This window comes from Oncorhynchus keta, chromosome 20 (genome assembly GCF_023373465.1).
Source record: "Oncorhynchus keta strain PuntledgeMale-10-30-2019 chromosome 20, Oket_V2, whole genome shotgun sequence".
Classification (NCBI taxonomy): domain Eukaryota; kingdom Metazoa; phylum Chordata; class Actinopteri; order Salmoniformes; family Salmonidae; genus Oncorhynchus; species Oncorhynchus keta.
In genome coordinates, this window is record NC_068440.1 from 4,487,437 (window position 1) to 4,502,995 (window position 15,559).

The following is a 15,559-nucleotide window of genomic DNA, read 5'->3' on the forward strand; positions in this document are numbered from 1 at the left end:
AGCAGCCTCCAAACAGTGATGACCCCACCTTCAGCCTTTGAGAACCTTGCTGTCTTTTCCAAATCAGAAAAAGAGTCCATTTTGCAATCTATCAGCAAGCGTTTGTTGGGTAAGGCAGATATTGCATTTGTCCAATCTTATTGCAGTTCTTTTGTGACTGAAACGTCTAATAACCAGTTGGCTACAAATGGAGGTGTGGTCGAAATTACAAGACCATGCCTTCGAATTATCAGCTTGAGTTTTCTTTTACCTCAGTGGTGCCGTGCTGGTTGTTTACGCTGAGATTGACATGTATTTCTGCCACACGTTGTTCAGAAGTGGGCTCATTTGCCCAATCCAAGTGCCACCTCAAGTAAGTAGGCGGGTCTTAGCTATGACGCATGGCAGTTTGAGGTCTTCTTACGTTACTGCCGGGTGTTGGATCGTCCTCTGGAAATCACAACGTGAGTAGCAATTTCAGCGAGGTTTCATTGAAAATAGACAGCCTAAATATTGTACTTTTTGCGTTGCTGAGGATCTTGTGAATTAGGCTCTTAATTATTTACCGAGAAGGTGTTTCATCCGTGTCTTCTATAAGAACATTAGGATATAGTAGGTGTGGAGAGCCTATGCAGCTAGCTAGCTAACGTTTCATTGCCGTCATTTTACAACATACCTCCTACACCATTCGTTAGCTAACTACTAGTTACAGCAGACCAGCTAACTAGCTAACAGGTTGGCCATCGAGATACATGTTAGCCGATTGAATTATTTAACTTGCTAGCTGTCAGTAATGGCCAGAAATAATCCCAATTAATTCAGCACCATAGCACTGGGTGAGATGGTAACTGCTACAATAAATCTTTCATTACTGGCATGGGTTTTGAGCTACCCATTCAATGATGACCATCACGTAAATGCAATCTGTGCCAACTAGCTATGTAGCTAAAAAACATGCTTTGTATGTAAACCTCTAATGATCCAACTCAATCTTTGGGAATATGTTATAAAAGTCATGATCAGCATTCATGGCTAGGCCACAATTGTACTTTATAGGCGTTCCCTATGTAAATTGAACACTACAATGTAATATATGTTGACATGTAAACAAGTGGTGCGCTTTTGTTGTCTTTGCTGTTATTTTGACCAACAGCCCCATCTCTTCCTGTACCAGTTTTCTATTGCCCCTACTGATCAACTGCCCAGAGATAGCTAACCATACACCCAGCATCTTCCAGCAAACCATCACATATATCCTCCCCCTTTTCTACCTCGACCTCTCTCATCCTATCATCTCCTCTCACAGAATGGGCAGTGTTTTGGCAGCCAGCTCCCCCAACCCGCCACCGGCTCCTGCTGGTGGTAGTCCTGGCGGCCCAGGGATGACGGTACCCCCAGGCTTCTCAATGCCCCCAGTATCACCTGTACTGCCTTCAGGCAATGCGGCACCCGGTCAGCAGGTGGAGGCAGAAGGCCCTCTGTCCAACCCTGGCACGTTTGAGGAGTGCCACCGCAAGTGCAAAGGTAAACAGATTAGTCTGTAGAGAAAGTCCTCCGCCATGTAGATGAGATCTGTGAATTGAATAGTGCAAATGTAGGCGAATAGGCCAACGGCCACTGGCCTTTATTTTATAAATAAATAAAAAATGTCCTGCTCCTTCCCTCACTTTTCCTAAATGTTTGTATTTGACTCTGCTCATAATCTCAGAATTTTTAAATCACAAACAGAGAAGTATTTAGAGCCTTTTTACCAGTTTTTCTTTTTGTTTCTCACCTATTCCCAGCTTAACCTTCCAAAACAATGTGCTGTAGGATATTGGTACCCAGCCAGGCACTAATCTAATGTCTCTCTATGCTCACTGAATGAATGATGAATGGGTGATAATTTAATTTAAATTGGGCCTAACTGAATGATAAGGGGGTTGATTTCATTTAGAAAGACAATAGTGTAATGTTTTTTTTTAAATATATACGCATTTATCAGCAGCAAATAATTTCACACCTTGGGGGTTGATACTATTCTCTATTGTTTTACTTTGTAAAAAAATAAGCTGTTATTGGACTTTAAGTTACTATAACTCTTTTAATTACATTTATTGTAAGGGAAATGAAAACATGTTGTGTTATTCTGAAGGCCTACTGCAAAACATATCCATGACTCTATCCAGCAAAGCAATTGACACCAGCCCACTGCATTAATGACAAATGTAGGGAATGGGTGATAATTGTTCAAGTTACTTCACAATCAAATTTCAATGAGGCCTAACTGAATGATAAGGAAGGTGAAGGGGTTGAATTAATTTTGAACAACAGTAGCGTACTGGGTTTGTGTTAAGCCTATTTATCAGCTTTGGCGTTCATGTTATTCATTTGACAGCGTGCCTTGCAGGTTGATACTATGCCCTTTTACATTTAAAAATAAGCTGTTACGGGACTGTTTGTTACAATAAACGTGATTAGTAATAGCTACAGTAAGGGAAACAAACCCATGCCATGTGTTGCAGTAGGCCTTTAGAATAATGCAAAACATATCCTTCACTCGATCCAATTTTATGAGCGGGAAACAATGCCAGTGAGCCTGCACAGCTGGCCCATCGAAACTATACCAAAACTAATTTCACACATAATAAGAGTTAGCCTACAGACAATATTCAATTGACAATAACCTGATGAGTGACAATATTAGGCCTATCATTTGTCAAATTGTACATGAGGAGATGGGAGCATCTTGTAATTTACAGATGCAGTGAAAGGAGTATCACTTTATCAAATCCTCCTTCAGTCACATGCAGATAAAATATTTTGATTACTATATTACTATATTACTACATCCTTGACGATCTAAACTTTGTATTTTTTATGTATGTGTATTCCTATATGCAATGAATCAAGTGTTGGTGCATATGTTTGCTGCACTGTACCGGTTGATATGCATACGATGCATATGCTAAAGGTGATGGCTGGCAACATTCTCTAGCAGGTACTTATAGGCTGAAAGGCCAGGTAGTTCTAGTGTTAAAAGGATTGGTTCACTTTTCTAGAACCATATCTATATTGTTGACATAAATGGCATGTGATAGAAGGGTCCAGGCACTTTTATCTTCTGTTTTTTTTTACTCGGTTTTGAGAAACTTAACGCACCCACAATAGACTTGCTCGTTCTGCAGTGTGTGTGGGCTCTGGAAAAACATGAACGAAGGCTCCCAAAACATCCAAACACATAATTTTAGAAAGGGCAAAGCTGTCAGTATAGTGCTGCAGGTCTTTAGATGTTGTACACATGAGATTGTGTAATTCCAAACGTTATTGGCAACATTATTAAGTATTTGTGACGGTTCCCCTTAGCAGCAGTGCTCCCTTTCCGTGTAGCCCTCGCAGCACAGCTGGTAAGGGAAACCGCTCGAGTCACACAATATGGAACATAATGTTGCGGGTAAAGTTTTGGAATTGCACAGTTTCATGTGTACAACATCTAAAGACCTGCATCACTATTGGGTGTGTTTGTTTTTCCAGAGCCCCCGTAATGCAGAATGCGGAAGTGAGGTTAGTTTCTCACCCAAGTGAAATCGCAAAAACGTGTGTCTGGACCCTTCTATAACACACAATATACCAAAATAGTGAACCACTCCTTTTTATTGGTTCGGTGTCTTCATGTTGTAGGCCTACACGTAATCTCAATCAGTTCCCATTTCTACCTGTCTTTCCAGAGGTGTTCCCCATGCAGATGGAGGGTGTAAGACTAATCGTTAACAAGGGCCTGAGTAATCACTTCCAGGTCAGTAAAGGTCACTACATCTCGATTTTCTACTGGTAAAATGATGTTATGAATGGCCTTTGATCCTGAGCCTGATTTCATCATTCCATCTAGAGATAGATCTCCCCTGGCAAATAATTTCATTAAGTTTACGGACTTCGAGTATAAAACCAAAGATGGTTTAGTTTGAAGATGTGTAGAAACTGCTTCTCCAATAAAGTCCCCCATCACGCTTGTAGGGAATGTCATGGCGACGTGGGCTAGCTATGTTCATGCTCAGAAACACGCAGTCAGGTCTAACGGTTGTCTCGTGCCGAACTGTGCATGTGCAGGCTGTCAAAAATCAAAGGCAATCCTTCGACATAGTTGTTTTTGACAAATACACTGCTCAAAAAAATAAAGGGAATACTAAAATAACACATCCTAGATCTGAATGAATGAAATATTCTTATTAAATACTTTTTTCTTTACATAGTTGAATGTTGACAACAAAATCACACACACATTATCAATGGAAATCAAATTTATCAACCCATGGAGATCTAGATTTGTAGTCACACTCAAAATTAAAGTGGAAAACCACACTACAGGCTGATCCAACTTTGATGTAATGTCCTTAAAACAAGTCAAAATGAGGCTCAGTAGTATGTGGCCTCCACGTGCCTGTATGACCTCCCTACAACGCCTGGGCATGCTCCTGATGAGGTGGCGGATGGTCTCCTGAGGGATCTCCTCCCAGACCTGGACTAAAGCATCCGCCAACTCCTGGACAGTCTGTGGTGCAACGTGGCGTTGGTGGATGGAGCGAGACATGATGTCCCAGATGTGCTCAATTGGATTCAGGTCTGGGGAACGGGCGGGCCAGTCCATAGCATCAATGCCTTCCTCTTGCAGGAACTGCTGACACTCCAGCCACATGAGGTCTAGCATTGTCTTGCATTAGGAGGAACCCAGGGTCAACCACACCAGCATATGGTCTCACAAGGGGTCTGAGGATCTCATCTCGGTACCTAATGGCAGTCAGGCTACCTCTGGCGAGCACATGGAGGGCTGTGCGGCCCCCCCAAGGAAATGCCACCCCACACTGACTGACCCTTCGCCAAACCGGTCATGCTGGAGGATGTTGCAGGCAGTAGAACGTTCTCCACGGTGTCTCCAGACTGTCACGTCTGTCATGTGCTCAGTGTGAACCTGCTTTCATCTGTGAAGAGCACAGGGCGCCAGTGGCGAATTTGCCAATCTTGGTGTTCTCTGGCAAATAGAAAAACGTCCTGCACGGTGTTGGGCTGTAAGCACAACCCCCACCTGTGGACGTCGGGCCCTCATACCACCCTCATAGAGTCTGTTTCTAACCGTTTGTGCAGACACATGCAGATTTGTGGCCTGCTGGAGGTAATTTTGCAGGGCTCTGGCAGTGCTCCTCCTACTCCTCCTTGCACAAAGGCGGAGGTAGCGGTCCTGCTGCTGGGTTGTTGCCCTCCTACGGCCTCCTCCACGTCTCCTGATGTACTGGCCTGTCTCTTGGTAGCGCCTCCATGCACTGGACACTACGCTGACAGACACAGCAAACCTTCTTGCCACAGCCCGCATTGATGTTCCATCCTGGATGAGCTGCACTACCTGAGCCACTTGTGTGGGTTGTCTCATGCTACCACTAGAGTGAAGGCACCGCCAGCATTCAAAAGTGACCAAAACATCAGCCAGGAAGCATAGGAACTGTAGTCCCCACCTGCAGAACCACTTCTTTATTGGGGGTGTCTTGCTAATTGCCTATAATTTCCACTTGTTGTCTATTCCATTTGCACAACAGCATGTGAAATGTATTGTCAATCAGTGTTGCTTCCTAAGTGGACAGTTTGATTTCACAGAAGTGTGATTGACTTGGAGTTGCATTGTGTTGTTTAAGTGTTCCCTTTTTATGTTTTTGAGCAGTGTATAAATGTCAGTTTGTCACTTTCATGAGGTTGGAGTAATAACATGTTCATCTACTTAAGACATTGGTTCGAATTTAGGTTTTGAGAAAATTAACCAAGGAAGCATTTCTCTTCGCTCATTGACTTCTCAAAGCCCGGTCTGGTCTGCTCCGGAAGCGTTCCCTGAAGTCTTACGATGTTAAGCCTCTGGGTTTAGAAACTTTGATAATACTGTGTTAGGATTAGTTCTGGTCTTGCGCTCGTAACCAAATAAGGCAACAACCAAGCTGGTGGGAAGCTTTTGTCTCTTAATTTTACACAATACGCAGATGTTTGCTTGAGGAGCATTGCTGACAGAAACATGAAATGTTGTCCTCCCTCTGATCGATCCCATCAGGTGAATCACACAGTAATGCTCAGCACCCTAGGCGATTCCAGTTACAGGTTCGGTGCCACCTATGTTGGAACTAAGCAGATGGGTCCAGCAGAGGTGAGTCCGAGCCAATTAGCTAATACCACAACCTGAAGATTTGTTTGATACATTAGCCCTGTACACAATACAGCTATATAAAGTTTTAACTCTTCATTTGAGTGCTAAAAGGGGTGCTTTGGGATTTTGGGCTTTCATCTACTTCTCCAGAGTCGGAAGAACTGGTGGATACCATGTCGCTGTGTCCAGAATGTAGTTTCGTGAGCCGATGCTAACTAGTGTTAGCGCAATGACTGGAAGTCTATGGGCATCTATGAGCATGCTACCACAAAAATGGTGTCCGTGAGTTCATCTGACTCTGGGGAAGTAGATAAAGAGCCTCATTGCCAAAATCCCGCAGTATATATTTTTTTATACAGTCAAGTTCACACACTACCAGTCATGAATGAGAATGACAACTATATTACAGTTATTGTTGCTAGTATTTGTGAAATTAGCTTATTCTGGAAAAGTTTTTACCTGTATATTGTAACTATTGTTTACTGCCTGCAGTCCTTCCCAGTCATGGTGGGAGACATGGACAACAGCGGCAGCCTCAATGCCCAGGTCATTCACCAGATCTCCAACAGAGTCCGGTCCAAACTAGCCTTCCAGGTACAGATATTTGGATTTCTATGGTAGTGTTTGTTTAGTCTGCCATTTACCTTGGCAGTTGAAATTAGGTGGTAATTAACAATACTTTGAAGTAGAGCTTCAACGCCTGGACCTTACATTTGGGATGCTTGGTGACCGTGTATAGCCCACTTAAGTTACTACATCAGACTGATTGATGACATGTTTATCAATGTGTGTCCTGCCATCAGACGCAGCAGCAAAAGTTTGTGAACTGGCAAGGAGATTGTGAGGTCCGAGGAGAGGACTTTACTGCTGCTGTTACCCTGGGCAACCCAGATGTCCTTGTAGGCTCTGGTAAGCTTTGTGAATGGAGGTATTTTGTAATACTGAAATGTACCACCAACTGTAACTATCTTAAGCTGATAATTTTCTCTTACTACTTCATCTGTCAGGTATTATTGTAGCACACTACCTCCAGTCCATAACCCCATCCCTGGCTTTGGGAGGGGAGCTGGTTTACCATCGCAGGCCAGGAGAGGAAGGCACGGTCATGTCTCTAGCTGGCAGATACACAGGTGAGGCATTGGCCACAATCACACTGAAGTATGGGAACAACCCAGTCTCTGCGCCACCCTTAGATTTCAGAAGTTAAAGTGTATTCTAAACCATGTAAGGGAGTTTGTACACTTATTACTATAAATGAGCAAGAAACTATAAAATAGTTAACTTATAATTCTGAAGGCAATTAAGTTAAAATGACATGGCAATGTATGCTTGGAGACAGTAGATATCTTTACAAACAAAGGACTTTAGAAATAGCCAGGATAAAACAAATGTACATGATGAATGAATAGTGGAGATATTTTATAGACAAATAAGAAAAGTATATGGGAGTTTGTCTAACCTTTTTATAGCATGTGATTCAAAGGACAAAAACAAGACACTTAAAATATAAAGTAACCGATTGAAGCCTACAGATGACACGCTCACATCAAATCAGGGAGAAGAAGGTGAGGTTGAGCTGGAAAACTCTTACACATCTGTCTGGGGCAGTCTTCAGAGAACTCTCCATGCCAGCAGAGTCCAAAAATAAGAATTTCAGTAGGACACAGAATTCCACAAGGTCCCCGCCATGGGACGTCCTTGGATTGTTTTGTGGTTTGTAAAACCAAACAGTGAGAGGTGAGCCCTCCTGTCAGGAGTGCTGTGATTGGCTTAGGTGATGGAATAGTTCCTGGGGTTGGGTCAGCCCCCATTCATCACCTGCATTGTTCTGTGACTATTCAGACCCCTGGACTTTTTCTATTTTCTTTTTCTATTTTGTTACGTTACAGCCTTATTCTAAAGTAGATTACATTGTTTTGTTTTTTTTATCTTCATCAATGACTAAACAAAAACACTTTTTTTGGAAATTTTTGCAAATGTATTCAAAAAGAAAAAATCCTATTACATTTACTCAATACTCTGAAGTACCTTTGGCAGCGATTACAGCCTTGAGTCTTCTTGGGTATGATGCTACAAGCTTGGCACACCTCTATTTGGGGAGTTTCTCCCATTATCTGCAGATCCTCTCAAGCTCTGTCAGGTTGGATGGGGAGCGTTGCTGCACAGCTATTTTCAGGCCTCTCCAAAGATTTTAGATCAAGTTCAAGTCCGGGCTCTGCCTGGGCCACTCAAGGACATTCAGAGACTTGTCCCTAAGCCACTCCTGCATTGTCTTGGCTGTGTGCTTAGGGTCGTTGTCCTGTTGGAAGGTGAACCTTTGCCCCAGTATGAGGTCCTGAGCGCTCTGGAGCAGGTTTTCATCAAGGATCTCTCTGTACATTGCTTTGTTCATCTTTGCCTCGATCCTGACTAGTCTTCCAGTCCCTGCTGCTGAAAAACATTCCACAGTATGATGCTGCCACCACCATGCTTCACCGTAGGGATGGTGCCAGGTTTCCTCCAGACGTAACGCTTGGCATTCAGGCCAAAGACTTCAATCTTGGTTTCATCAGACCTGAGAATCTTGTTTCTCATGGTCTGAGTCCTTTAGGTGCTTTTTGGAAAACTTGAAGTGGGCTGTCTTTTACTGAAGAGTGGCTTCCATCTGGACACTCTACCATAAGGGCCTGATTGGTGGAGTGCTGCAGAGATGGTTGTCCTTCTGGAAGATTCTCCCATCTCGACAGAGATGAGCTCTGTCTGTGACCATCAGGTTCTTGGTAACTCACTGACCAAGGCCCTTCTCCCCCGTTTGCTTCGTTTGGCCAGGCAGCCAGTTCTAGGAAGAGTCTTGGTGATTCCAAACTTCCATTTAAGAAAGATGGAGGCCACTGTGTTCTTGGGGACCTTCAAAGCTGGAGACATTTTTTGGTGTCCTTCCCCAGATCTGTGCCTCAACTCAATCCTCTACGGACAATTCCTTCAATCTCATGGCTTGGTTTTTGCTCTGACATGCACTGTCAGCTGTGGGACCTTTTTATATACACAGGTGTGTGCCTGTCTTTTCAGTCCGTTTTAAGCTGTTTGCTTGAGGAAATAAGAGTTTGAGGCACTTTTGCGAGCAGTGTAATGTTGTCCAATGGACAAGTTCCTTGGCTGAGTCACGGTCACTCTTCGTCAGAAACCTGTTGTGTCCATGTCTCTGACAGAGGTCTGGGTGCCCTTTTGGTTCAAACCTGCCGCCCTTTTTGCTGACAAAAGCGTTGATGTAGACTAGAGGGGGGGCCACTCACAGCAAGCACCCAGCAGGAGTTGTCCTTCTCTTTTTGCTCATCTTCCTTTGTTCTCTGGCCACTGAATGGGTCCTTGTGTGTTCTTATTGTAGTTGACATCTGGCAGGGATGTGTTAATTTGACACTCTACAAACATGTATTTTTGATAATGCAGCGATAGTTCACTAACTGATATTTTTCCCATAGTGGATAGGATAGATGTGTGTGTTACACTATGCCATTTTAAGACTGGTGTTTCTTGCTATTTCAGGCAGTAACTTCATTGCCACATTGACACTAGGGGGAGCAGGGGCACATGCCTCCTACTACCACAAAGCCAACGACACGGTATTGCTCAATTCCATTGGTTTCCTTCTGTGTCTGTTACTTTTTACCAATGTGTTGGTTAATGTCTTCAGCTCTCTCACTGTTATTCTTATCCCACAGTTGCAGTTGGGTGTTGAGTTTGAGGCTAGCACCCGAATGCAGGAGACCAGTGTATCATTTGGCTACCAGCTAGATGTGCCTAAAGCCAATTTGCTCTTCAAAGGTATGGCTTCTGCTTGTATGGACACTGATTTTAAAGTATATGTATGTATATATATTTATATATATATATATATATTCCTGTATATTAGCCTTTTTTTACATTGTTTGCTGTTTTTGTATTTTCATATACAGTTCCTTCAAAGTATTCACACCCCTTTACTTACTTGACATTTTGTTACAGCCTGAATTCAGAATGGATTAAATGTCTTATTTCTCACTACCCCATAATGACAAAGTGAAAACATGTTTTTAGAAATTGACAAAATTCTTATATTAAATATCTGATTTACATAAATATTCAGACCCCTTTGTAAGAAGAACCATTGGCTGTGATTACAGCTTTGAGTTGTCTTGGGTATGTCTGTATCAGCTTTGCACATCTGGATTTGGTGATTCTTCTCCCATTTTCTTCCTGGCAGATTTTCTAGAGCTCTGTTAAGTTAGATGCGGAGTGGCAGTGAACAGCAATCTTCAAGTCTTCCCACAGATTTTCAATAGGATTCATGTCTGGACTTTGGCTGGGCCATTCAAGGACTTTCACATTTTTGTTCTCAAGCCATTCCAGCATTGCTTTGGCTGTGTTTGGGGTCGTTGTCCTGTTGAAATGTAAATCTTTGCCCCAGTCGAATGTTTGAACTCTGAAGCAGGTTCTCATCAATGATTTGCCTGTATTTGGCTCTGTTCATTGTTCCCGCTATCCTTACAAGTCTCCCTGCCCCTGAAAAGCATCCCCATAGCCTGATGATACTGCCACCACCATGGTGTTAGACGGGTGAAGAGCTGTGCCTGGGTTTCTCCAGACATGGCGCTTTGCATTCAGGCCAAATAGTTAAATGTTTGTCTCATCAGACCACAGAATATTTTGCCTTATCTTCTGTTTTTCATGTGCCTTTTCACAAACTTCAGTTGTGCTGTAATGTGCCTTTTTCTCAGGAGTGGCTTCCGTCTGGCGTCTCCAATAAAGCCCAGATTGATGAAGTGCTGTCGAGACTGTTGTCCTTCTGGCATATTCTCCCATCTCAGCTAAGGAACTCTGTAGCTATGTCAGTGGGCTTTGGGTTCTTGGTCACCTCCCTGACCAAGGTCCTTCTTGCCCGGTGGCTCAGTTTGGTTGCACGGTCAGCTCTAGGCAGAGTCTGGATAGTTCCATATTTTTTTCAAATTTCCCAATGATGGAGGCCACTGTGCTCTTGGAAACTTTCAATACTCTAAATGTATACCCTTCCCAATATGTATATGCCTGATCACAATTCTATCTTGGAGATCTAGGGACAGTTTCTTGGACTTCATGCTATAGTTTCTGCTCTGACATGCACTGTCAACTGTGAGACCTTATATAGACAGGTGTGTTTCTTTCTAAATCATGTCCAAACAATTGAATTGGCCACATGTGGACTCCAATCTAGTGGCATATCAGGGATGATCAAAGGAAATTGAATGCACCGGAGCTCAATTTGGAGCGTCATAGCAAAGGGGTGTTAATACTTATGTCAATTTGATTTCTGTAATTTCATTTTCAATAAATGTGCAAAATGTATATATTTCATCAATTTTTAAATAACAGAACAAAATGTGGAATAAGTCTAGAGTTATGAATATTTTCTGAAAGCACTTATTCAATTTTCTGTTTTTCTCCCCAATACTCCAGGCTCCATAGATAGTAATTGGGTGGTGGGGGCCACACTCGAGAAGAAGCTACTTCCTCTGCCTCTTTCTTTGGTCCTGGGGTCCTTCCTCAACCACAAGAAGAACAAGTTCCAATGTGGTTTTGGCATCACCATCGGTTAGACTTACCAGAGTGGGGGAAAGCCTATAGGCAATCTTCACAGAAAGGACAGACCAAGCCTGGACTCACCACCGAGTCTCACATCACTTCAATTTGTCCCCATCTGACTACTAAGAAGTTCATTGTTGTTGGTTCCAAAGGTTAATTTTTCCTAAATCATGTGTTAAAATATACACTATATATACAGAAGTATGTGGACACCCTTTGAAATTAGTGGATTCGGTTATTTCAGCCATACCTGTTGCTGACAGGTGTATAAAATTGAGCACACTGCCATGCAATCTCTATAGACAAACATTGGCAGTAGAATGGCCTTACTGAAGAGCCCAGTAACTTTTTCAATGTGGCACTGTCATAAGATACATTTACAACAAGTCAGTTTGTCACCTTTCTATCCTGCTAGAGCTGTTATTGTAAAGTGGAAACGTCTAGGAGCAACAATGGCTCAGCCATGAAGTGGTAGACCACTTCAAGCTCACAGAACAGAACGGCAGAGTGCTGAAGCGCGTATAAATCGTCTGTCCTCGATCGCAACACTCTGGAAGCAAAGTCAGCACTATAACTTTGTCGGGAGCTTCATGAATCCCATTGAAAACCTTTGGGATGAATTGGAATGCCGACTGTGAGCCAGGCCTAATTGCCCAACCTCACCTAATGCTGTTGTGGCTGAATGCTGTGGGGACTTGGTTCCAATGTTCCAACATCTAGTGGAAAGCCTTCCCAGAACAGTGGAGGCTGTAATAGCGCCAAGCGGGGACCAACTCCATATCAATGCCCATGATTTTGGAATGAGATGTTCAACGAGCAGGTGTCCACATACTTTTGTCCATGTAGTATATAATCATTGAACGGTTAAACAAAGAAATGTAAATAAGGTGCATCTTTAGGACTAAAATAATCAGTCGAATAATCAAAATTGGGGTTAAAATGCATGGGTCAGAGATTGAGGACAATGTGGTGATGAGATTGGACAATGGCCATATACTTCAGAGACTAACGTATTAAGACCAACATAGCAGACAGCAGTAAAAGAGGACTCAGTAAAACACTTGCTGTTAGGAAACTATCAAATTATAGTACTTTTGTTTTTAGGTCTGTGCCGGTCCAGTTTTGTTTTGGTCGGTTTGTTTTTATTTATTTTGTGTTGTATGGTCTATCTGCTTCTTTTCACTTTTTTGTTTGCTTTTTAGGTTGGGGAGGCAGAGGGCAGGAAAATCTTTTTCATAGTCGTATATATTACCTGTATATATCTATTGGGAAAAGGATAAATGCCATTTCTTACAAAATACAGAGAGAATTGGTTTTGTTTCTTATTGCTTCAAATTCTCTGCTCATAGTTGACAGAGCCTGAATTGTTTCAATTGATGAGAATAAGCTGAATGCTGTTCATGAGTTTAATTTATTTAAATCACACATGATAATACTGACATGCTGATATGTAGGAAAGTTTGCTTGAAGAAATTGAGACTCTTTTCAAGAGGGCAACAGTAGATGTGATTATTCTATTGATGATAGAATCCTGCACAGCTTCTGTAATATAGTCCTGAGTCACATGTAGATATTGGTCAGGAGATGGAGAGTCCGATAACTGATCATGTGAAACAACAATAGTGGTACATACATTTACACTGAACAAAAATATAGGCGCAACATGGAAAGTGTTGGTCCCATATTTCATGAGCTGAAATAAAAGATCCCAGACATGTTCCATACGCACAAAAAACGTATTTCTCTCAATTTGTGCACAAATTTGTTTACATCCCTGTTGGTGAGCATTTCTTCTTTACCAAAATAATCCATCCACCTGACAGTTGTGGTATATCAAGAAGCTGGTTAAACATGATCATTACACAGGCACACCTTGTGCTGGGGACACTAAAAGGCCACTCTAAAATGTGCAGTTTTGTCACAACATAATGCCACAGATATCTCAAGTTTTGAGTAGGCATGCTGACGGCAGGAATGTCCACTAGAGCATTTCCTGTTAATATCACTACCATAAGCTGCCTCAATGTCGTTTTAGATCATTTTTCTGTACGTCCAACCGCCTTCACGACTGCAGACCACATGTATGTGGTTGAGCGGTTTGCTGATGTCAATATTATGAGCAGAGTGCCCTGGGATGGCGGTGGGGCAGGCATAAGCTACGGACAACGAACATAATAGCATTTTATCGCTGGCAATTTGAATGCACAGAGATACCGTGACGAGATCCTGAGGCCCATTGTCGGGCCATTCATCTTCCGCCAACACCATGTTTCAGCGTGATTATGCATGGCCCTATGTCTCAAGGATATATATCTGTACACATTTCCTGGAAGCTGAAAATGTCCCAGTTCTTCCATGGCCTGCATACCCACCAGACATATCACCCATTGAGCATGTTTGGGATGCTCTGGATCAAGGTGTACGACAGCGTGTTACAGTTCCCGCCAAAATCCAGCAAATTCGCAAAGTGATTAAAAAGAAGTGGGACTTCATTCCACAGGCAAATGGTCACATCAGATACTGACTGGATTTCTGACCCACGCCCCTACTTTTTGATTTAAGGTATCTGTGACTAACAGATTCATATGTGTTCCCAGTCATGTGAAATCTATAGATTACAGCCTCATGAATTTATTTCAATTGACTGATTTCCTTATATGAACTTTAACTCAATAAAATCTTAAATTGTTGTATTGAGAACGTTTGTGTAATGTTCCCCTAATGTTTTGAGTGTCCAGTTAATTAGGGGAACATTCTATGTAACAAAAACCTTATGAGAACCTTTTGTGTTAGTTAGAACATTAGAACATGCCCTTAATGTCAAGCAGAACATACAATATTCTCAGAATATGCAACAATGTTCTAGATGCTTTTTATGGGAAGTTCGAAGAACATTCATGTGTCCAGTTTTTTTTTAGGAGAATATTACATCACCTTTCCACCAAACATACACAGAACATGATTGTGTTCTCAGAACACAAGATATTAATGTTCTAGACATGTTGGGAATGTTGCAAGGACATTTGTGTCCAAATAAAAATGTATTACACATCACTTCTTGTTACTGTTGCCTAGCCAATCAAGGCCCTGATTGGTGAACCACTGACCCATTCATAACTCTGTCTTTTGGCAAGGTTCGGGATACTCGCACATTCAGTACTTTTACCTTATTTATTTGATATACAAGTGAGGGGAAAAAAGTATTTGATCCCCTGCTGATTTTGTATGTTTGCCCACTGACAAAGAAATGATCCGTCTATAATTTTAATGGTAGGTTTATTTGAATAGTGAGAGACAGAATAACAACAAAATTCATAAAAACGCATGTCAAAAATGTTCTAAATTGATTTGCATTTTAATGAGGGAAATAAGTATTTGACCCCCTCTCAATCAGAAAGATTTCTGTCTCTCAGGTGTCTTTTATACGGGTAACGAGCTGAGATTAGGAGCACACTCTTAAAGGGAGTGCTCCTAATCTCAGTTTGTTACCTGTATAAAAGACACCTGTCCACAGAAGCAATCAATCAATCAGATTCCAAACTTTCCACCATGGCCAAGACCAAAGAGCTCTCCAAGAATGTCAGGTACAAGATTGTAGACCTACACAAGGCTGGAATGGGCTACAAGACCATCGCCAAGCAGCTTGGTGAGAAGGTAACAACAGTTGGTGCGATTATTCGCAAATTGAAGAAATACAAAAGAACTGTCAACCTCCCTCGGCCTGGGGCTCCATCCAAGATCTCACCTCGTGGAGTTGCAATGATCATGAGAACGGTGAGGAATCAGCCCAGAGTTACACAGGAGGATCTTGTCAATGATCTCAAGGCAGCTGGGAACATAGTCACCAAG

General features: G+C 42.3%; 1 protein-coding gene across 2 annotated transcripts; it reads left to right on the forward strand.

Annotated features, from left to right (window-relative positions):
- Positions 1 to 200: 200 nt before the first annotated feature.
- Positions 201 to 13,010, forward strand: tomm40l (translocase of outer mitochondrial membrane 40 homolog, like). Of its 2 annotated transcripts, none has more exons than XM_035795053.2 (10): positions 201 to 352; positions 1,286 to 1,503; positions 3,687 to 3,754; positions 6,044 to 6,136; positions 6,629 to 6,730; positions 6,940 to 7,045; positions 7,144 to 7,266; positions 9,659 to 9,735; positions 9,835 to 9,937; positions 11,585 to 13,010. In XM_035795053.2, the coding sequence occupies exons 1-10, from the start codon at positions 216 to 218 to the stop codon at positions 11,722 to 11,724; spliced, it is 1,167 nt and encodes a 388-aa protein (XP_035650946.1). In that variant the 5' UTR covers positions 201 to 215; the 3' UTR covers positions 11,725 to 13,010. The 2 variants fall into 2 exon arrangements, with proteins under 2 accessions (XP_035650946.1, XP_035650945.1); XM_035795052.2 differs by having other exon boundaries at positions 298 to 443.
- The last annotated feature ends 2,549 nt before the right edge of the window (positions 13,011 to 15,559 follow it).

Excerpts from the sequence above, each read along its gene's own strand:
- tomm40l (XM_035795053.2), top strand. The coding sequence starts at position 216 with ATGCCTTCGAATTATCAGCTTGAGTTTTCTTTTACCTCAGTGGTGCCG. Across the intron at positions 6,731-6,939 it reads GGTCCAAACTAGCCTTCCAG|ACGCAGCAGCAAAAGTTTGT; the intron begins GTACAGATATTT and ends TCCTGCCATCAG. Across the intron at positions 7,046-7,143 it reads AGATGTCCTTGTAGGCTCTG|GTATTATTGTAGCACACTAC; the intron begins GTAAGCTTTGTG and ends TTCATCTGTCAG.